The sequence below is a fragment of the Rhinoderma darwinii genome, chromosome 3, assembly GCF_050947455.1.
Source record: "Rhinoderma darwinii isolate aRhiDar2 chromosome 3, aRhiDar2.hap1, whole genome shotgun sequence".
Taxonomy (NCBI): Eukaryota; Metazoa; Chordata; class Amphibia; order Anura; family Rhinodermatidae; genus Rhinoderma; species Rhinoderma darwinii.
Window position 1 is genome coordinate 110,771,278 of NC_134689.1, and position 22,198 is coordinate 110,793,475.

The 22,198-nt window shown below is 43.2% G+C and overlaps 1 protein-coding gene across 1 annotated transcript in view; it reads right to left on the reverse strand.

The window, feature by feature from the left end:
- LOC142749034 (E3 ubiquitin-protein ligase RNF14-like) overlaps positions 1–21,940 on the reverse strand; it is a 31,985-nt gene extending 10,045 nt beyond the window's left edge. The window contains exons 1-6 of the mRNA XM_075856549.1: positions 21,779–21,940; positions 17,064–17,224; positions 13,461–13,612; positions 11,400–11,903; positions 4,995–5,223; positions 3,163–3,329 (exon numbers count right to left, since the gene is read on the reverse strand). Coding sequence (XP_075712664.1) covers positions 3,163–3,329; positions 4,995–5,223; positions 11,400–11,903; positions 13,461–13,612; positions 17,064–17,217 — 1,206 coding nt within the window. The 5' untranslated portion in view covers positions 17,218–17,224; positions 21,779–21,940. The remainder of the gene's footprint in view (positions 1–3,162; positions 3,330–4,994; positions 5,224–11,399; positions 11,904–13,460; positions 13,613–17,063; positions 17,225–21,778) is intronic.
- Between the last annotated feature and the right edge of the window lie 258 nt (positions 21,941–22,198).

Genomic DNA, 22,198 nt, shown 5'->3' on the forward strand with positions numbered 1-22,198 from the left:
ATTGTGTCGGATCGGGGGGTTCACTTTACCTCTAATTTCTGTAGAGCCCTCTGCTTACTCCTCGCTGTGAAATTGGACTTTTCCTCTGCCTATCATCCACAGTCCAATGGTCAAGTAGAGAGAATAAACCAGATTATGGAGAACTATCTACGACACTTTATCTCGAGGCAGCATGATGACTGGGTGCAGCTGCTTCCTTGGGCTGAGTTCTCCTACAACAACCATACTAGTGAGTCCACCGCTAAGAGTCCATTCTTCATTGTCTATGGCCAACACCCTCGTATACCTCTTCCAGTTTATTATATTAAGTTTATATTCCCCTGAAGTCTTAACCCCTTAATGACCAGCTTATATTAGACCTTAATGACCAAGCTTTTTTTTACGTTTTTCCATCGTCGCATTCAAAGAGCTATAACTTCTTTATTTTTGCATTGACATAGCTGTATAAGGTCTTGGTTTTTTTGCGGGACAAGTATTTTTTAATAGCACATTTTGGGGTACATATAATTAATTGATTAACTTTTATTGACTTTTTTCGGGGGGAATAGAAAAAAACCCAGCAATTTCGCCACAATCTTTTATTGCATCCTAAATTTACGCTGTTTAGCATGTGGTATGAACATAACAACTTTATTCAGCGGGTCGTTACGATTGCGGCGATACCAAATTTATAGTTTTCTTATGTTTTACTACTTTTACACAGTAAAAACTATTTTTTTTCAAAATGATTTGTTTTTGTGTCGCCATATTTTAGGAGTCATAACTATTTTATTTTTCCGCTGATGCAGCTGTATGAGGGCTTTTGAATTGCGGGACGACTTATATTTTTTTATTGGTACCATTATGGAGTACATGAGATTTTTTGATCACTGTTTACCACATTTTTTAGAAGGCAGGATGAACAAAAAACAGTAATTCCGGCATTGTTTTTTATTTTATTTTTTATGGCATTCACCGTGCGGGTTAAATAATTGAATAGCTTTGTAGGTGGGGTTGTTAAGGATGTGGCAATACTAACTATGTGTAATTTTTTCATTTTGTTTTTTTCATAACAAAGCATTTTGTAAGGGGAAAAAGTGGGTTTTTAATTTTTTTTCTGGGGGGTTTTATTTAGTTGTTATAAACTTTATTACATTTTTTAAAAACTTTTTTTAATCCCACTAGGGGACTTTACTGTGCGATAATGTTATTGCTTTTATAATACACAGCAATTCTACTGTATTGCAGTGTATTACTGCCTGTCAGTACGGACAGGCATCTGTTAAAGAGGCTCTGTCCCCACATTATAAGTGCCCTATATTGTACATGTGATCGGCGCTGTAATGTAGATTACAGCAGTGTTTTTTATTTAGAAAAACTATCATTTTTGACGGAGTTATGACCTAAATTAGCTTTATGCTAATGAATTTCTTAATGAACAACTGGGCGTGTTTTACTTTTTGGCCAAGTGGGCGTTGTACAGAGGATTGTATGACGCTGACCAATCAGTGACCAATCAGCGTCATACAATTCTCTCCTTTCATTTACACAGCACATAGCGATATAGCTATATCGCTATGTGCAGCCACATAAACACACTATAACATTACTGCAGTGTCCTGACAATGAATATACATTACCTCCAGCCAGGACATGATTGTATTCAGAATCCTGACACTTCGCTAATACAATCCCGACACAACAGCACAGCAAGCGTAATCTAGTTTGAAATGACAGTTTACAGCGTTATTTTGCGAGATTACGCTTGCTGTGCTGTAGTGTCGGGATTGTATTAGCGAAGAGTCAGGATTCTGAATACACATCATGTCCTGGCTGGAGGTAATGTACAGTATATTCATTGTCAGGACTCTGCAGTAACGTTATAGTTTGTTTATGTTGCTGCACATAGAGATATAACTATATCGCTAGTGCAGTGTAAATGAATGGGGAGAAGTGTATGACGCTGATTGGTCAGCGTCATACACTCCTCCCTACAACTCCCACTTGGCCAAAAAGTAAAACACGCCCATTTGTTCATGAAGAAACTCATAAGCATAAAGCTAATATAGGTTATAACTCCGTCTAAATAAAAAAAAACTTCTGTAATCTACATTACAGCGCCGATCACATCATGTACAATATAGGTCACTTATAATGTGGTGACAGAGCCTCTTTAAGCCATGCCTCTGGCACGGCCTAACAGGCATCGACTAGAGGCAGATCTGGGGGCCTTTGTCAGGCGATCGAAAGGTGCCGTGGGGTGAGAGGGAGCCCCCTCCCTCTAAAACCACTCAGATGCGGCGCTGGCTATTGAGCGCTGCATCTGATTGGTTAAACGAGCGGGATCGATATGGATATCGATCCCGGCTGCTCAAGGACCTCTGCTCTCAGCCCTCAGCTACTTCTGGTAGCTGAGAGCAGGGAGATTAAACTGCTGATTAAACTGCTTATGTATTCTGATGCAGCGCATGAAAGGCTACTGCATCAGAATAAAGCCCGTTAGTGGCCACCGTAAAAACATCTATGGGCGGTCACTAACGGATTAAACTGGTCATATACATTAGATAAATATAGGCCAATCCTGCTGATATGGGAGCAGTGAGACTGTTCACGTATGTCTGCCATTGAGAGAAAGAAGAATTAGACATTTGGATTTTAACATGTCCAATCCTGTGTTCCTCTTGGAAATAAATGCTACCAGAGGTGTCTGATAGCTTCTTATATGCCTCTCACAATTGAAATAAACATGCACTCTCAGTTGATCCGAGCGTGCATACTTATAGGAGTGTAGTGCTAGACCGCTTTTGCCCAACAGCTAACTTATCTGTATGGGCAGCATTAAGGTGGCCGTACACATTAGATGAACGTCGTCAGGACCAGCTGACTGTCTTTCCCCCGATCGCAGATGTCAAATAGAGAAGGATCGGGCAGTTGGATTGGATTATGCCCGATCCTTTATGTTTGTGAGGAAATAAGCCTATGACAGAGGTGTCAGGCAGCGGCTTACTTCCGTCTCCCTATTCAGGATTTATGCACAATCCGAGCATGCATGAGTATAAGGGGTCGGGAGGAAAAGCTGTCAGCCAAATGAGCGTATGGCCAGCTTTGCGCTTTTCGGATAACACCAACAGCTTTAAAATTTATTTACGAAGAACTGACTTAGAAGGCACTTTGATATTTTACCTCAATGGGAGCTTCACAGTGAGGGCAGGGCTTGGAGTTCTCCTCTAACCACTCCCTATTCTTTAACTCTTCAATAGCGTTCCTTAGATCTCCATATCTCTTTTCCAATTGTCTCTTTTCTTCCTCTTCAGCAGCCAGATACTCCTCTTTCAATTCTAAAAGTTTTTCTGTGAGAGATCAAGAAAACAAAAACATATGTTTAAGATACGTCTGTATACATTGCAAAAAAAAATAATATGGCTGATCTTATTAGAGAAACACAATATACAGGGTTACTGGTATTAATGTGGAACGTTAATCCAGGGATCTGTCTGATTGCTAGTATGGATCAGAAGATAATTTTTTTCAACTTTATGGCAAAATGGGTCTTTGTGATTTCCGGGTGTTTTTGCTTTCCTCTGGATCATGTAAAGGATCTGCCAGGCACTACGTCTGTGGATACTCCCAGGATTAATCAGTCGACACCTGAGGCCAGACCTCTTAGACTGACACCGGCTCCCACCAATCAGGGTGGCAGGCTCAGGAGTGGGAGAGCCTATCGCGGCCTGGTCAGTCGGAGTTAGCTCCGCCCCCTGTCCATTTATACCTGCCGTTTTCTCTTCCTCATTGCTTGTTATTCTTCTTGGATTCCTGGCCCCACTGCTGCCTTGCTCCAGCCTGCTTCTGCCTTGCTTCAGTTCCCGCTTATCCTGCTTCGCTCTGCCCCTGGCTTGCTTCCTGCTCCGTGCTCTGCGTTTGTATACTCCACTACATTCCGATCCTGACTGGCTCGTTCACCACTCCGTTTCCTCACGGTGTTCCGTGGGCTACTGCCCCTTCCCTTGCTTGTTCCCTGTTTGTATCCCCTTGCACTTAGTCAGCGTAGGGACCGCCGCCAAGTTGTACCCCGTTGCCTAGGGCGGGTCGTTGCAAGTAGGCAGGGACAGGGCAGTGGGTAGATTAGGGCTCACTTGTTCCCTTCACCTCCTTCCTGCCATAACAGATCAACTGTGGTTTGTAAGTATAAAATATTGAACTTGATAAACTTAGGTCTGTTTTCAACCAAATAACTATGTAACTATGTATACCCACATGATATGCCATAAATGTCTGATAGATGCAGGTTGCACCCCTGGGGTCCACACCAATCTCCAGAACGGCTGTTTTTATATTTACTATTCCCTTCTATGGGAGTTACAGAAACAGCGTGGCACAGCGAGCTACCTCATCATTCATTCTCTACCAGATGCAGTGGACAGACGCTGCCCCAACGGCCGGGATAGAGGTCTGGGACCCCCGTTCTGGAGCTAGGTGAAACCCCGCATCTATCAGACATTTATGTGAATCCTATGTCTTAAATAGGTATAACCCTTCAAGCCATTATTATTAGGATAATTATTAAGTTACAACAAAGTTATGACAGTAGGAAATCTACAGCAGGCAATATTTAATATAAATTATTGTTAGAATCTTGTAAAGAATGGACTCTACAAGATTAATGAGATTACTGTTTAGGGGATGATATAGTAGCTGGACCAAATGTTTGCTGCTATACCATTTGCCTCCACATGTCATGAGTGGCGGTCCTGAGACATTTACTCGAAGTGCTCAAAGGTTGAAATCATCTCAAAAAATAACCAAGAACGGTGACAAGCTTCATTGCAGGATTTCCTCAGTGTTTCATTATAGATAAAATGCAGTTTTGCTACATCATGCAGAGGAGTAGTAATTTGGATATTAACATAGAGCTACATGGAAGAAAAAAAATCAATTGCAGAAAGCGCTTTACCGTTCAATTTACATAACTACAGAATTTACCTTTGTGCTTGTTAGTAAAGCGCTTCTGAACATACCTGCAGTTAATTTGCAAGGGGAGACTCCATGGAAGGTCATTTTGCATAAAACACAAAATGCATATTGGCAGACAGAACAAAAACCCATTGTCTCTTGTGGGTCTTTAATGACTGGCATCTGACAACTTGGACGTGGGCAGTAAATTACATCAGCCATTAAATCCAAGCTGGACTGAAAAAGGAGACGGTCATAGCGGTTAAAGAGCTGCTCCCCCACCAGATGTTTTACCTGTAAGTAAGGACATGGACGGGAACAATTTACTGTCTGTATACAAACATGGATTCCAGGCCAGTAGCTGTCACTTAGTATTACCATTTGCCATTATCTTAACAAACATTACGTAACAAACATCTGAGATACAAGATACTGTTTATATATCAAGTAAAACCTAGAAAAGCAGGATGTTCTTAAACACATCATAAATAATAAAAAGCTGAGGCTCTGTTCACGTCTGCGTTGTGACTTCTGTTTATAAATGAAGCCTCAAAGTTGTAAGCGATCTGTCGCAAAATGATGGAATCTGCAACGGAGGCTCCTGACGCAGGCTCCATCGCAGTTGTGAACTGAGTCTAAGTAATTTTTAAACATACGATAAATGATAAACAGCTAAAGGCCTGTTCACAACTGCGTTGGAGGTTCTGTTAGGGACCCAAGTCGCAGATCCTGCGTTACAGTTTCCGGTAAAACCACGGACACCCAGACAGAAACCATTAAAGTCAATGGGTTCTGTTGGGTGCCGATTGTCTACGTCATTAAACGCAAACTGTAGTTCCGATATTTTCAATGTTCTGCTTTTCTGACGGAGCAGAACAGTGGAAAGCTGAACGCAGATGTGATCAGGCCCTTAGTCAGAAGTATCACAGTAAAAATGAGTAATCTGTTCACTAACACAAGAATGAAATAACAGACCAGTTGTAGATCAAAACGATGCACAACAAAAACAGTACGCCTTAAGAAATATAAATAACCAGCAAAACAAATAGGAGCGTTGAATATAAAAATTTAGTCGATGACAAAATACAATGCATACTCTAACAACATTATCATATATGCATAAAAGTAAGTGACAAATGAAAGCATAGAAGAAGAAAAAGAAGAAAGGGTTAAATTGGGGAATGAGGAAGCATTAAAGGCGTTTATTTGCCCCTTAAAAAAAGATTTTCCCTGCAGAGTAGAGGAACTTACCAGGAACTATGTCAAATTTGAGAGGATTTGGGATCCCTGGAGTTCCTTAAGGCTCCATGCACACAACCGTTACGAACCCATTCGGTTGTATTGGCCGTGCACACCTTTCCGTAGCGCTACGGATGGGTGTCCGTGCCATAGAACTGTGCCAGGAATTATGGAGCATGTCCTATTTTTCGTATGTTAGGTGCCGTGCGCCCATACTTTGTATGAAAGCAAAGCCCAAAAATGCGGGCGGTCGTCAGCGGCCGGCCGTGCCCGCAATCGCGGACTGTGATTACGGGCATGGTCGTGTGAATGGGGCCTTTGAGTCAGGGTATGTTCACCCGCTGAATCAAAAACGTATAAAAATGCGGAGCTGTTTTCAAGGGAAAACAGCTCCTGATTTTCAGACGTTTTTCAAGCCACTCGCGATTTTTTACACGGCCGTTTTTCAAAACGGCCCATCGGAACAGAATGCCGTTTTTCCCATTGATTTCAATGGGCAGATGTTTGGAGGCATTCTGCTTCTGATTTTTCGGCCATTTTTCGGGTGTTTACGGACCGAAAAACGTACGAAAACACTCTGTGTGAACACACCCTAAAACTTCCTCAGCACACTTACTCTAACCTGACTAAACATTACTCCACCTGAAGACAACACGTTCAGCCTTTTCTCACTCACATAAACATATTCCAGTGCTTCCATTGTCTGCTATGGACAATTCCTACTTGTTACATTGATACCAGGGGCGTAACTAGGAAAGACTGGGCCCCATAGCAAACTTTTTACTGGACCGCCTCCTGCTCTCCCCGTGGGCATCACGGGCCCCCTCATGCTGCAGGACCCGAAGCAGCCATTACGGCTGCTTACAGTGGTAGTTAAGCCATTGCTTGACACTTATATAAGCACTAAGTGTTCAATATTCCTGCAGCGCCACCACAGGGGAAACACTCAGTTTTTATGATCAGATATGACCCATATATACCTCTCTACACATCTAAGCACTACACAATAAATGAGATTGAGATTGCCGAAGCATCTGCATAAATATTATTAAAGATCTTGTATATTGTAACGCAATGTAACTGTTTTACCTAATGAAATATCCACTAGCGCTTGTCTATGCCAATAATTTGAATTGTGTGCATGCGCCCGCACCCCCCCCCCCCCCACTTCGGTTCTGTATCCTGGTAACGGCATCTAGGTGTCACACGATTTCATTGTCACACGACTACATGATGACACCATCAAGTTAGTGACCCCAGACGCCTTGAAACACAGTAATCTGATACAGGGTGATGGCCAGCATTGTGGAACATGACGCCATACATACTATAGATTGGTGGCAAGATTAGCAAGTGCTCTTGATTGTCTAATACATGATATAAAATTAGTCATCACGGTTTTATCATCTACACGGTATGTATTGAGGCATGTCATTTTATACGCTCTCTATCAAGTGATTGTAACATCTATGGCCGCGGACCGTCGTCCTGACTTACCCTCTGACTGACGCGGCCATGGATGAGCAATATCCCAGCGGCATCTCCCTCCTGGGAGACGCCGGCACTCACTTCCCGGCGGTCCGGACACTGTCTCCCGTAGGGCAAACGCACGTGCACGGCCTTAAAGGGCCAGTACGCGCACAGTTGAAGAATACTGCAATTAGCCCAGAATGCTTCGGGACTATAAAAGGGGATCTGCCCTCTCGATCCTTGCCTGAGCGTTGTGTTACCTTAAGTTTCTCCTTGCAAATGGTCTCCTAGTGTTTTCCAGTTCCCAGTGTTACCCGTTCCTGCTGCCTGTACCCTGAATCCCGTGCAACCGTACCTTCGAGAGTTGGAGTCGTGCTGTGCCCTCCGCTGCATCTATTGTGTCGTACCCCACCGGGTGTCTGTCTACTGTCGGGGCCTCATCTTAGCCTGAATCCACCACTACTGTCTACATTGCCTCAGGTACCCTTTCTGAACAATAGACATTGCATTGTACCTGTTTGATCAGCTGCTATCTCGCTACGTGGTACGGCCCAGTGGGTCCACACGCTTCGCCGTGACAGTGGTGTACCTCTTTTGAGACACTTGCTTCTTATAGTTAATCATTGCAAACATATGCATTTAGCCTCTTTCTCTATCCATGTTTGCCCAGCAATATTGTAAGACATTCCATCTGTGATATACTGTATTTCTGCACATTAGAATTTACTTGTATACCTGTATATCTCAGGCACTATGCACTAATATGTAGATCTATTCATATGGCTTTGGGTATGTGTAAACCTAGTGCATTTCACTCCGGTGATTTCGCCATATCCGTTGTGTGACTCTTTTTATCTATTTGTCTTATAAGTATTATAATAAGGTTTTGATGCTTTTTCAGAATACTGGTGCTTATTCTCACAATTGTGTAGGTGTGTACAGAGGGGAAATTCAGCATAGTGCTCATTCATATCAATGCGTGTAAGACAGGACAGGTCCTTTTAACTGCTCACCACTCTGGCCAAGAGATGAGGATCATGAACAGCAGATACCCTGTAAAGGATCTGCCAGACACAACTTCTGTGTCAACGCCCATAGGTAATCAGTCTGCACCTGCTTCTATGTCTGTGAGACTGACTCCATCTTCCACCACTCAGGATGGCAGGCTTAGGAGTGGGAGAGCCTATCGCAGCCTGGCCAGACGGAGCTAGCTCCCTCCCTCTGTCTACTTATACCTGCCTTTCCTATTCCTCCTTTGCTTGTGATTCTTCTCTGCTGGTTTCCTGGCCCTGCTGCAGCTTCTTGAACTACTTATCCTCTGCTTGTGTTTGACCTTGGCTTTACTACCACTCTTCTGCTCTGCGTTTTTGTACCTCACTCATCTGCTGGTTTGACTCGGCTCGTTCACTTCGCTTGTTGCTCACGGTGTCCCCGTGGGCAACTTCCCCATTTCCCTGGCTTCTTGTACCCTTGTCTGTTTGTCTGTCGTGCACCTATTGAGTGTAGGGACCGTTGCCCAGTTGTACCCCGTCGCCTAGGGCGGGTCGTTGCAAGTAGGCAGGGACTGAGTGGGGGGTAGATTAGGGCTCACTTGTCTGTCTCCCTACCCCGACATTACATACCCTCTATTAACTCAGAATTTCCTAATAGTATAAACAAAAATGGGTTTTCTAAACCAGACAGCACCTTTTGTGAGTCGATTATGATGGTTCTTATTATATTTCACCTTCACCCTGTATCGAATCCTGTAAATAGTTCTTTATTTATAATCTGTGTATCATTTATCATTAGGCCCTGTTCACATATAGTTTTGAATCCTCCGTTGGTGAAGAGGCAGCACAGGGTGGAGGGATGTCTATAGTCGGAGTCCACAGGGCAGAACATCGAGATTAATAGTTTCCCCTCTTTTAACTCTGATGCTACGTCCTAGGGACTCCGGCTGCTTTGAAGGTCTGCTTCAGAGTATGGGGTGAGGTCATGTGGCCGCGAGTTTATTAAGGCGGTGATCTTCTCCGGGACAGGGCCTGGTGGAAGAGGCAGCAGTAGGAGGATGGTTTGGGTTCAGTGTACCAGAGTACAGGTGCGGGATTCTGTGCAGCCACAATGGGAAGATCATACAGGGGAGGTGACACTGCTGGGGATAGAGGGAATCCCACTGCCGCAGGTGATAGGTGGCAGTGTATGGCACAGAGAGGGAGCACAGGCGAGCGATACCTGGGCACAGTACAGACAATAAAAAAAGGCAAGCACTGGCTGCAGTGTGTAGGTGACAGGCTGTGGAGCAGAGAAACTATATGTCTTTAGAGCTGGCATAAGATCACTACCCTCAGGAAAGCTCCAGTGACGTAACTGTCCATATATAGACAGTTGCGTCACTCGATCATCCAGGCGTATCTTTTTAAGGGAGGCCTGCGACGGATGCCATACTGTGGCATTGGTGAAACATAGGCTCCCATGTTAAAAAAAAAAATATGCAGCACAGTATACTTTTTTAAACTGGATTACATTGTATGGAATAGTAGAGTATACTATGCTATTCCATACCTTTATTCTGGGATATTGACGTTTACATGCCTGACGGAGGCAAAAAGAACACTCTTTTAACCACCGTCAGGTGAATGGGGCCCCATGGGCACGTTTAGCGTGTACACTGGGAGCTTTCCTGGCGTATACACTGAGCGTACATCACAAATGGATGTGAACAGACCCTTAATAGGGGCCTATGTGCTGACCTTCTCACCTGTGGACATTTATTGATGTTTTATTTTCTTGCTATTTGTATATTATTTAAATAATGAAATCAGCAAAAGACAGAGGGGAAGGATAGGAAACGTAAGAGATGGACCCAATGGAGCAAAAAATTCTGCAGCACAAATACAGTAATAGGAAAATTAGTGATTTGTAAAATGAAGAGTCAATTGTATAAGTGTTCAGAACAAAATATTTGCTTTTGTTTAACTTATTTCTTATAGGGATTTTCTGGGAGTAAAACATTGATGAGCTAGCCATATGAGAGGCCATCATTGTTTGATTTGTGGAAGTCAGATCCCTGGAACTACGCTGATCAGCAGAATGAGGGGCTGCGGAACTCCAGGGCTCATCTGAATGGGCAGTTGTGTCTGATTCCCCAGGGTCTCCCCCACCTTCCAAAATGGAAAGATTCTGAGGGCAGCCCATCAATTTAAACAGGACACGTGAATGTCCACTTTTAACTGCATCCTAAACTATGCTGTTATCACTGTGCTTATAGTTATAGGTCATACCATTAATATATTTCAATAGTTTTTTTGTGAATCTACTCTGTGAGAATTTAACCTAGCAGGAATTAATGGGCTCTAAGCAACTTCATATCAGGTTGTTTTCTACTAGACCTTTGGAGCCCATTATTGTGTAAGAACCTGGGGCCACCATTGGATCCACTAGTGCGCCAATTTGACAAAAATGATGGCGTAAAGATCCAGCTATACCTTATCACCATGACTGCAGAGAATAACAGTGATCACATTTACAACAGACATTCTCATCATTGTTCCCATCCTAGAAAAAACCTCTGAGTGTAGATGGCCAGCTCAGACCAAATGACCTGATGACGAAATATCTGCAGCTGTAGCTGTTGTAGCATACAACCAGTATGTGTAAATAGGCTCATACATTCGGTGGCAATTTTTTGCCATATATAATTGTGCATAAAATTAGTTTATTTATGCCAATGAAAAAATATTACTCAAAAGCTCCAAATGACCCAGCGAGCTTTCCCTTACCTGAGCAGGTGTTGCAACAGACGTGCACTTTGGTTCAGGGCAGTTTAGTGCATGGACCTGTCCGTCCTTAATCTGGATTTCAAAGTAGTCTTTGAGACAGTTTTTACAGTACACATGCTGGCAGTCCTTAAAGTGGGTGCACTCACCACCCAGCTTCTCCATAAAACAGATATTGCACAAGAATGGTTTGCCATCAAAGACCTTCTTCTGTTGAGTTTCACTGAAGTCCAAGATGTATTTTACCAGGGCAGACACTGACTGCACGTCCTGTATGGCCCGTCTATCAAACGATCCCCTTTCGGATGAGAACCCATCCCCAGGGGTCTTTTCAGGAGACTGCATCCAGGTCTGTAAACCATTACTAGACACATCAATTTCATACGGAGATTTTATATTCAAGTAACCAAGTGTCTCCTCCTTTATAAACTGAATCCATGGAAATAAGACAACACATCCCCTGTTCTCCTCCCATAGGTCATCTAAATGCTGGCATAACAGACTGAGCTGAAATAATAAAAATCAAATATTTAGAGAAAGAAATAAGCAGTAATAGTGCAAGAATACTGTTAAGATAAGAATGCTTGGAGTATATTCACTTATGTATTCTAATTGGGGCTCAACCAGAATACTGTAGATATTCGCATGAGTACATTGCAATGCAACTACATTATTTAATCAATGTACTTACATTGCAAAGAACCTTCAACCGGGCATAGCTCAGTAGCTGCGCTAAGTTCCTACAGCCGTATGTGCCGTGTTTATGAATATGGTGCATCCTACACTAAAATTCTAGTGTTTGTAAATATGCCCCACTGTGCCTGAGAGATAATTTTTTTCCAGTTGTAAACCTGTCCAACACTAAAGATCAAAACTACTGGGTAAAGAAGCTAGTTCTGCCCTACCTATGACAGGACACTGACCGCTGCGCCTAACTGTGCGGCTAACGTCCCTCGACTTATCTCACTGTTGGTCCTTCCATAGCGACATTTTGAAGGTACAGGCCTATGTCAGCTGGTCAGTGCACAGCTCTGTAAACATCTGTAGCAGCTGTTCCTAGAATTATAGTTCTAGTCCCATTCAAGTAAATGGGACTAAGCAGCAATCCCAGGCACAGCCACTATGGATGTGTACAACGCTGCACCTAGTAAACAATGATGGGGGTGCGGCATTCGTTGCTGCGGCCCTTCAGTCATCTGATTGGTGAGGGTGCTGGGAGTCAGACCCCTACCGATCTAATATTGCTGACGTATCCTTAGGATAGGCCATCAATATAAAATGCCTGGAACACCCCTTCAGGTTGTATTTTATTCTTTCAATGTTTTTGAGTGTTGTCCAGAGGCCTAACCTTGGCAAAATTAGCATTAATCAATCAGGGGGCTAATCAGTTATATTCAATACTGGGTTTAAGGGGTCTCAGGAGCCCGTAGGTACAAGATGCTCTCTGGTTACATTCTGGTCAGTCAGTGCGAATGTAACAGAGAAAGGGCCAGCACTCCATGACTACCTGAACTTTTACTAGAGATGACTGATAGCTAGGCCATGGACAACCGACCTGTTTGATTGTTGTTTCTGTTCCAGTATATGATTACATCTGTTGCTTGCTTGTAAAAAACAAAGATGGGAACAGAACTCCATACAATATGTTTCTAGTTCTATGGTGCACACCAGACTAAGGGCATGGTCCCAACTCCCCCCAAACTATATCCAAGGCAAATAAAGATGGTAGGCAGCACTCAAATATTGGAGATGAATTATAAGTGATTTAATCCAGTGAGCGATATTTCGGCTTGTGTTAGCCTTGTTGCTTGCTTATCTCACCAGTGAGTAACTAAATAGCTACCTATTCTGCATCCGGGAACTAGGCAAACTGGGTTTTATGGGACCATAAAGATCTGGGTAAACATGCACTAAGCTTGTTAAGCCAAAGGTGGAGTAGACAGGGGGCTAACTGTCCCGTTTCATGGCATGCTCCAACCTGTGCCGTATTACAGACAGTAACGAAACCCACCCCTGAATAAAAAAAGCTTGTGTTCTGTGTCAGTATTTTAAATGATCAGTAACCTGGGGTGGTGAAAGCCACTTGCAGCTCAGTGTGAAGTTCGGGGGTGCAGTCGATGGGTAACCTGGAGGAAGTTCAAAGTTCAAGATAATTGGTGGCAGAAAGGATACAGTGTCCTCAAAGTTGTCTGCAAAGGAGTTTGTTGCACTGTTACCTTGAGAAAAAAAAAATACAAACAAAAATATTCCTATATTTAAATGGCCAAATACAGTATATATGACCGCATCATACATGCTTCATGGCTCTAAATATAATATATGGTTTATATAACACTAAATGAAAAAGTATGTGTACTATATTTGGGTATAGGATACACCCACTTCCTGATGACTATACAGCAATCACACACATTTGATTATTACACAATTATTATATTAATTTTCTCAATATACAGTATACAGTATATATATATATATATATATATATTTAAATGTTACACTTAATGGCCACCTTATAAGAGACACCTGCAATTTCACAATTGGAGCTTTCCTTTATGGAAATTAGACCCCGGAGTGCAGCAAAGAATCAAGTAAGCAAGTTTTCCATGAATCAGTTTCAGTATGGATTTACATTATAATGGGTGTAAAGGGAAGTGTCCCTATATATATATATATAGTGTATATATATGTGTGTATATATACAGTGTATGTGTATGTATATATACACATATATAATATATATGTGTATGTATAATACATATAATGTATCATGAGCCAGGGCTGTAACAACAACAGCCCTGGTCATGAATGCGGTTGTAAGCAAAGCAGGACAATTAGCATTGCCATGCTTTGTTTGGAAACCATGGAGACAAGGGATAGTTATCCCCTGTCTCCATTTCAAGTCTCCCGCGCGAACGGACTGTCTCCTGCGGGCGCTCATGAGTCGGTTGGTGATAGATTATCACCATGCCGACGCATGCTAGCCGAGGGCAAGCGCCACATCCCCCGCTGTGAGCGTACCGACAGGGTTAAATAGCCCTGCGTCAGTACGCTCAGGAGCCGAAGCTAGCTGGAGCTAGCAGAAGACGATCAGCTGAGAGCTGCCTGCCTCCCACATCACCACGACCCGGCTCACCTCTCTCTCATCCAAAGACCTGGCTCCTGCTTCTGCCTCTGCTCCATCAAAGTCACGCTAAGTATCAAGTGTAGCAGCAGCAGCTACACTTAACCCTGTCTCTCCCTGTCTCCTCCTGCTGTAATCTTTGCTTCCCTGAGTTAACCCCTTGCTCTCCCTGATTACTGTCCCAGAGTCCCTAAGTTCCCTGAGTTAACCCCTTGCTCTCCCTGAGTACTGTCCCTACTATCCCAGAGTTAACCCTTGCTTCCCTGAGTTAACCCCTTGCTCTCCCTGAGTACTGTCCCTACTGTCCCTGAGTTAACCCCTTGCTCTCCCAGAGTACTGTCCGAGTTAAACCTTGCTTCCCTGAGTCCCTGAGTTAACCCCTTGCTCTCCCTGAGTACTGTCCCTACTCCCCCTGAGTAAGTTAACCCTTGCTTCCCTGAGTCCCTGAGTTAACCCCTTGCTCTCCCTGAGTACTGTCCCTACTCCCCCTGAGTAAGTTAACCCTTGCTTCCCTGAGTCCCTGACTGTCCCAGAGTTCTGAGTAACCCTGTGTTCCCTAAGTTCACCCTTGCTGCCCTAAGTACCCTGCAGTGACCCTTGGCCTGCACATCCCCAGGTACACAGAAACCCATTCCCCTTGTTCCTCCTTATCCCGTATTAACCCTTAGTGTATAGGGAAAGTTATATTAGGAGGGAGTGGGATAGAGATAGTGAGAGTGTGAGAATCACAAGTAACTTATGTGTATTGTGTTGTAACGTAACTGTATTCTGTGTATGTTTAGGTAAGTGGGTGGCGGTATAATTAGGAGTGTGATACCGTGTTTATACTGTACTGTGATTAGTTACTGTAATTTATATATGAGAGTGATTACTGTATGTTAATAAATATTACCTTTATTTACTATACGGTCTTATTCCCTTGAGTAGCCGCTAAAGCAATTAGATCGACGTTAGTATAAGGAAACGGTAGGGGAACTAGGCATAACCCTAGTGACCCTGATTATAAAGGCGGTAGTAATAGTGGGTGCCACTAACCAGTGAATCCCGCTATTACCCCATTCCCTTTAACAACGGGAAATCTTTGAATGTGGCATGGTCATCGGTGCTAGACTAGCCAGTGCTAGTACTTTAAAAACGACCAACTTTGTCGGGTTTTGTCGTGCATCAGTGTTGAGAGTATATAGAGAATGGTGCAATAGAGAAAAAAAATCCAACAAAAAAAGGATCCTGTGGACGTAAACAACTCGTCGTTGAGAGAGGTCAGAGGAGGATGTCAAGGATCGTTCTGATGAACAGGCAGTGCACAGTCAAGCATATTGCAGCCGAACACAGCACTGGTTCTCCAACTAAGGCTCTGTTCACATCTGCGTTGGGGTCCGGTGCACAAAAGAGACAAACGGGCACCGGATCCGTCACAATTGAAATAAATGGTGATGAAATCTCTGGTTTCCGTCCGTGTCAGTTTGTGTCTGCTCAGGGTCCCGTTCTGACGGAAACCTCAGACGGAACGTCAGAACGGGACCCCAACGCAGATGTGAACAGAGCCTAACATGTGCGAACGCACAACTTGATAATCTAGATAATCTATAACAGCAGGCAACCAGTTCGAGTGCCATTGCTATCTAAGGAAAACAGAAAGGCAAGACTTCAGTGGGCAAAAGATCGCAAATATTGGATCAGTGAGCAGTGGGAAAACATTGCTTGGTCAGATTATTCCAGATTTCTGTTGCACCAACCCTTCCTGTCAGGTGTCAACAGTTTAGGCTTCTGGAGGTGGAGTAATGATGTGGGGAATGTTTTCTTGTCACCCCCTGGGACCTCTAACACCTGTGGATGGACGTTTGAACAGTAGGGCTTATCTAAGCATTGTGGCCGACCAAGTTCATCCCTTCACGGCAGCTGTTTACCCTATGGCAGAAGGACACTTTAGCGTCAACTGCGAGAAGCTGTCCTGTTAGCTATCCTGTATAATCCTACAGAACAACTTCAACACCTAGTAGAATCTATGCCATGACGAATTGCTGCGATTCTGAAGGCCAAAGGAAATCCAACGTGCTACTAGATGGCAGTCTCTAATAAAGTGGCCATTCAGTGGTATCTACGTCCTTAGGACCTAGGCCATTATGTTAATTGTTTCTTAGTAACCGAAGTCAGAGCGGATGTCAGTTACTGCATCTAATGTACAGACATGAATGCCACACTTCAGACATAGAGGCAATATAGGTGGCATGGGGAAATGTGGCTAGCAATGGGGCATTCTGCAGCCTGCTATGTACTGTGATACACAGAACCTGCAGAAGCAGTTGAACACTTTTTACAAAACCCAATTACAAAAATAATTTTTAGTCAAAAATATATGCATTTCAGTAAGTAAGAAAAAAAAATGCCCCATAAGGTGTCCAAATGCTGGCCAATCACAAACTGATTTGCGGAAGCTCGAACCAGGCCGAGAAAACATTTATTTCTCATTACTAAAAAAGCTATATTTCCCCATTTCAAAATATATCTAAATTGTTTCTACCTATTGTTAATTTCTTACTCACTTTTTATAGATATTACAAAATCTGTAGGTAGCTCCAAACACAATTGAATTTCACCTCCTGAAGCAGCATCAGCTCTCTTAAATTCATCTTCAGCATAAATACTAGTAAGGGCTAATAGTTCATCCTCTTGTGCCTCTTTGTCTTCTGTTGACATTGGTTATCTGTGGCAGCCAGAAATAGAATTTATAAAAAAAAATGCACTGTGCAATTCCTGATTATCAGATATTCCCAGATTATTGGACTTTCATAGAAAAGTATATGAAACACACTTGGAAGGATAGATAATTTTCAAGAACCACATGTAAAATAAAAAAAAAAACGCTTCAAACTGCAGCCATTTTTTCATGCATTTTACATGCAGAATAAAACACACTGTCTGAACCAGGCCTAAGGAAAGCATAAAATATTAACATAAAATCTGATATTATAACTTTGTTTTTTAGTTTCAACCATTTTTATTGTAAAAGTATAACAATTATGGCCAATACACCAAAGGGTTGTACCAAGCAGGGGGTATTAAATTAACCTCTTGGAGACGCAGACAATTTTTGTTTTTTCATTTTTATTTTTTCCTCCCCGCCTTCCAAAAGCCATAACTTTTTTATTTTTCTGTCGACATAGCCGTCGGGGGGCCCGATAGGCTGTCGGACGGGGCTGCCTCCCTTTTTGTAACGACTTAAATCCCACGTTGCTATTGACCACAGCATCTAAATGGTTAAACAGCCGTTATCGGAGTAATCTCCAGTCCCCACTGTTGCAGTGAAGTATCGGCTTCTATTCATATAGCTTGCTGATAGTCTTGGGGCCTCATTTATCAAAACTGTCAAACAGAATAACTCTACGTATTTCCCATAGCAACCAATCAGAGCTCAGCTTTTATTTTTAAACCTGTCCCGGAAAAGATAAAGCTCTGATTGGTTGCTATGGGAAGCAAAGACAGTTTTTCCATTAGATAGTCTTGATAGATGAGACCTATAGTGTATTATAATTTCAATATCACACTGCGATCTATCACTATTGCAAAGCGCAATAATGTCAAAATGTAATCGCTGTGGAGTCCTATAATGGAGCTACATGGTGCCATTTAGTTGCGTGTGAGTTGCTGTAATCCTGCAATTTTAACCTCTTCAGGACGCAGACTATTTTGGCCTCCGGGACGTAGTGATTTTTTATGTTTTTCCGTCAATGTCAATGAAGGCTTGTTTTTTGAGGGATGTTATATTTTTCAGTGGCACCATTTCTGCGGAGCTATAACTCATTCATTAGCTTTTATTCTTTGTTTGGTTTGGAAGAGAAAAAAACAGCAATTCTGAAAAAAAAAAAAAATGGTACGCCGTTTATCCTATGGTGTAAATAACATTTTACTTTTCTCCAAGGGTTGTTATGTTTACGCTGATAACAGATACATTTTTTATATATTTTACCAGTTTTGTACAACACAATAATTTTTCATAGCAAAAAAAAAGTATGATCAACACATTCAAAAAGCCTTAAGTATTTTCTATTTTTCCATCGATGTATCTTCATGAGGACTTGTATTTTTGCAAAATAAGTTGTATTTTTCAAAAGTACTGTTTTTGATTTTTGGCCTCTTTTTACAACGTTCACTGTGCATCTCATTTGAGTTTAATTAAACACGCCCTTAAAAATGTGGTGATACCAATTTTTTTATTTTATTTAAAGGGGTTGTCTGGGCATTTTATATTGATGACCTATCCAAGGAATAGGTCATCAATATCAGATCAGTTGGGGTCCGACTCTCGGCGTTACCACCTAGCAGCTGACTGAAGGGACTGCAGCGTTCGTCGGCGCGGCCTCTTCAGTGTTTACCAGGCATAGCTCTTTACACTTCCGTAGCGACTGTGCCTGGGATTGCAGCTCAGTCCTATTTTCAGTCTCTGCAATCCTATGCACAGCTCACGGGCGTAACTAGGAAACACTGGGCCCCATAGCAAACTTTTGACTGGGCCCCCCTCCCCTGGGTGCCACACACAGCCTGGTCTTGTAGATAGTGCCCCCCTTTAGTGCCATACAGCCCCCTCCTTTAGACTGTGCTATACAGCCCCCCCTGTAGACAGTGCTATACAGCCCTTCTGTAGACAGTGCTACACAGCCCCCCCTGTAGACAGTGATATACAGCCCCCCCTGTAGACAGTGATATACAGCCCCCCCTGTAGACAGTGATATACAACCCCCCCCTGTAGACAGTGCTATATAGCACCGCCTGTAGACAGTGCTATACCCCCATAGCTGTCCCCACAGTATAATGCCCCCCATAGCTGCCCCCACAGTATAATGCCCCTGATAGCTGCCCCCACGCAAAATAATGCCCCTATAGTTGCCCCCACAGTATAGTGCCCCATAGCTGTCCCCACAGTATAATGCCCCCAGAGCTGTCCCCACAGTATAATGCCCCCAGAGCTGTCCCCACAGTATAATGCTCCCATAGCTGTCCCCACAGTATAATGCCACCCATACAGTATAATGCCGCCCCATATAGTAAAATGCTCCTATGGCAGCCACCATATCAGCCCTCCTTCCCTACCCAGTATAATGCCCCATAGTGTATAATAGAAAAATAATAACATAATTACTTACCTATCCCCGTTCCAACGACGGTTGGAGGATCCTTCACCTCCAGTCTGTGCGATGAGAGACTCGGCGCAGACAGGCGATGACGTCACTACATTGGTCCTGCCTGCGCCGAGCCTTCATGGCAGATTGAATGCTGGAGGACAGAGCTGTCAGCTCCTTGCTCCGGCATTCAGGAAGCGGGAACAGCGCAGTGAGTGCTGTGTGGCAACGGGTGCCGAGCGGGTCCCCCAGGTTAAGGGGCCCGGTCACGATTGCGACTGTTGCGACCCCTAGAGCTACGCCACTGTATAGAGTAGCCTATGGCAGAGCAGGGAGATACCTCCCTGCTCTGTCATAGTATTCAAAAGTATCTGCATCCGAAGGATGGCTGCTGCAGCGGTAGTTACGACACTGGCGCAGCGGCTACGGAAGAGTACGGTGCTGTGCCTGTAAACTAGGAAAAGCCCAAGACAGGAATAATCCTTTAATTGTTCTTTTCCTGTTAATAAACTTTATTAGATTTTTTTTCTCATAATGGGACCGAATGTGCGTTCTTCTGATCGCTTCAGTAAAACAATGGCGCAGGCACAGCTCTTGAGCCCGCACCATACATACTTACGTCGTGTCGCGGCAAGGGGTTAATTACATCAAAGCCAAGCCCAGCAGGTTCTTTCGTGCCTGTTTGTGGGGAGGATGGTAGAGATCGCTGTTGAGATAGCGATTTACATTTGGTATATAATGGTTACCTTGCCCATAGTTCTAGTGAAGAGCATATTCACTCCTGGGCACACTATATGTATTGACAGTAGAATCCAATGTATGAATGTATTACAAGGTGGACCTAATGACATCTGTAAAAACCAGTTCTACAACTCAGTGACAGGTGGATAAGTAACGTACATAAAGATCATACAAATGCGGTCTCTGAGATTTGCAAAATTAAAGCAATAGAACCGTACACTGGTACTATACTCCTAAAGAAGATCCGACAAAAGGCACACAGCCCAGTGACGCAGCATTTTCTTCCTATGCAGTTACTGAAGATTAGTAATGGACTTTGAATGTGTCATTGGGGTTTCCCAGTCTTATCTAAATAAAGCTGAATCACTGCATTATAAAATCTTTTATCATACATTTATCAATAGTGCTGTAAGAACATCACTTTAGGCTGAGTTCACACTGGCGTTGCCTTACCCGCTATAACATTACTGTGGGTGTCAGCTGTATATTACTGGAGATGCCATGGTCAATATCGACCGGGGCATCTAAGTGGTTAACAGAGGGAAAGTTGCTTCCCTTGTCACCCTATCAATGCCAGGCCCCCAAGTCCACCAAGTTATATCTCTTATAAAGAAAAGTAATTTCATTGTGCAACAGTAGTAAAACAATTGAAAAGATTTAGAAATTTGGTATCACCGCAAGTATGACGACCCATAAAAAAAGTTAAAGGGGTTTTCCAGTCCCTATAAATTGATGGCCTATCCTTTAGGATAAGCCATCAATATCTGATCGGTCGGGGTTGGACTTCTGGGACCCCCGCCAATCAGCTGTTTTGAAGGGGCTGCAGCGCTCGTACAAGCGCTGCTTCCCCTTTATTCCGGTCACTACTCACACTGTGAATCGCCGACACAGGAGTAGCAGCGGTTCACAGTATCACAACCTTCTCCCATTAAAGTGAATGGGAGAAGGCCGTAGAACTGTGAACCGCCGCTACCAGTGTCGAAGATTTACAGTGTGAGCAGTAGGGAAATGATGGGGAAGCAGCGTTGCGCCCCTTCCAAACAGCCGATCGGCGGGGGTCCCAGCAGTCTAACCCCGACCCATCAGATATTGATGGCCTATCCTGAGGATAGGCTATCAATTTTTAGGGGCTGGACAACCCCTTTAACATATAATTTATAGCACACAATGAAAGCGTAACTATATATAACTGTGCAACAGTTTTTTTAATGAAGTTTTTTTAATACATTTTATATGTACACCTAAATGGTGCCACAAAAACACAACTCGTCCTGTAAAATACAGGCCCTCATACGGATACGTTGATGGGAAAAAATACAACGTTATGACTGATTGGATCCTCAAGGCCCAAAATAGCCTTGACGTTAAGGGGTTAAAAAGTACAGTCTTCAGCTACTTACAGTTCTTTATTGTTGCCCTCGTAGATATTAGATTTCGCTTCAACCGCTCACGTAGTGTCTTGAAGAATACGAGTATAAGGAGTAGACTCTGGAAGAAGAGACTTTACATATGAGAAGCTTATAACAGCAATCCACAAAATGAAGAATCCAGAACTATACACACCCAGCCCAACAAAGGCACGTGACCGAGTGCTGCCTCAGGTTTAAAGGGACAGCACTATGTATTACTATTTGTCACAAATGAACTCATCTGGACACACGTCACTGGCTGCTTCACCTGTTTACTCTTCAGCCATTTCAGGAAGAGACGTACAATGTAGGCAGTGGGCAGGGAGTGGCACTACCACCTGTCATATAAGACGACTCATGCACTCCTACATACAACTGCTTTTACACCAACAGAATATTCTATTCAGAATT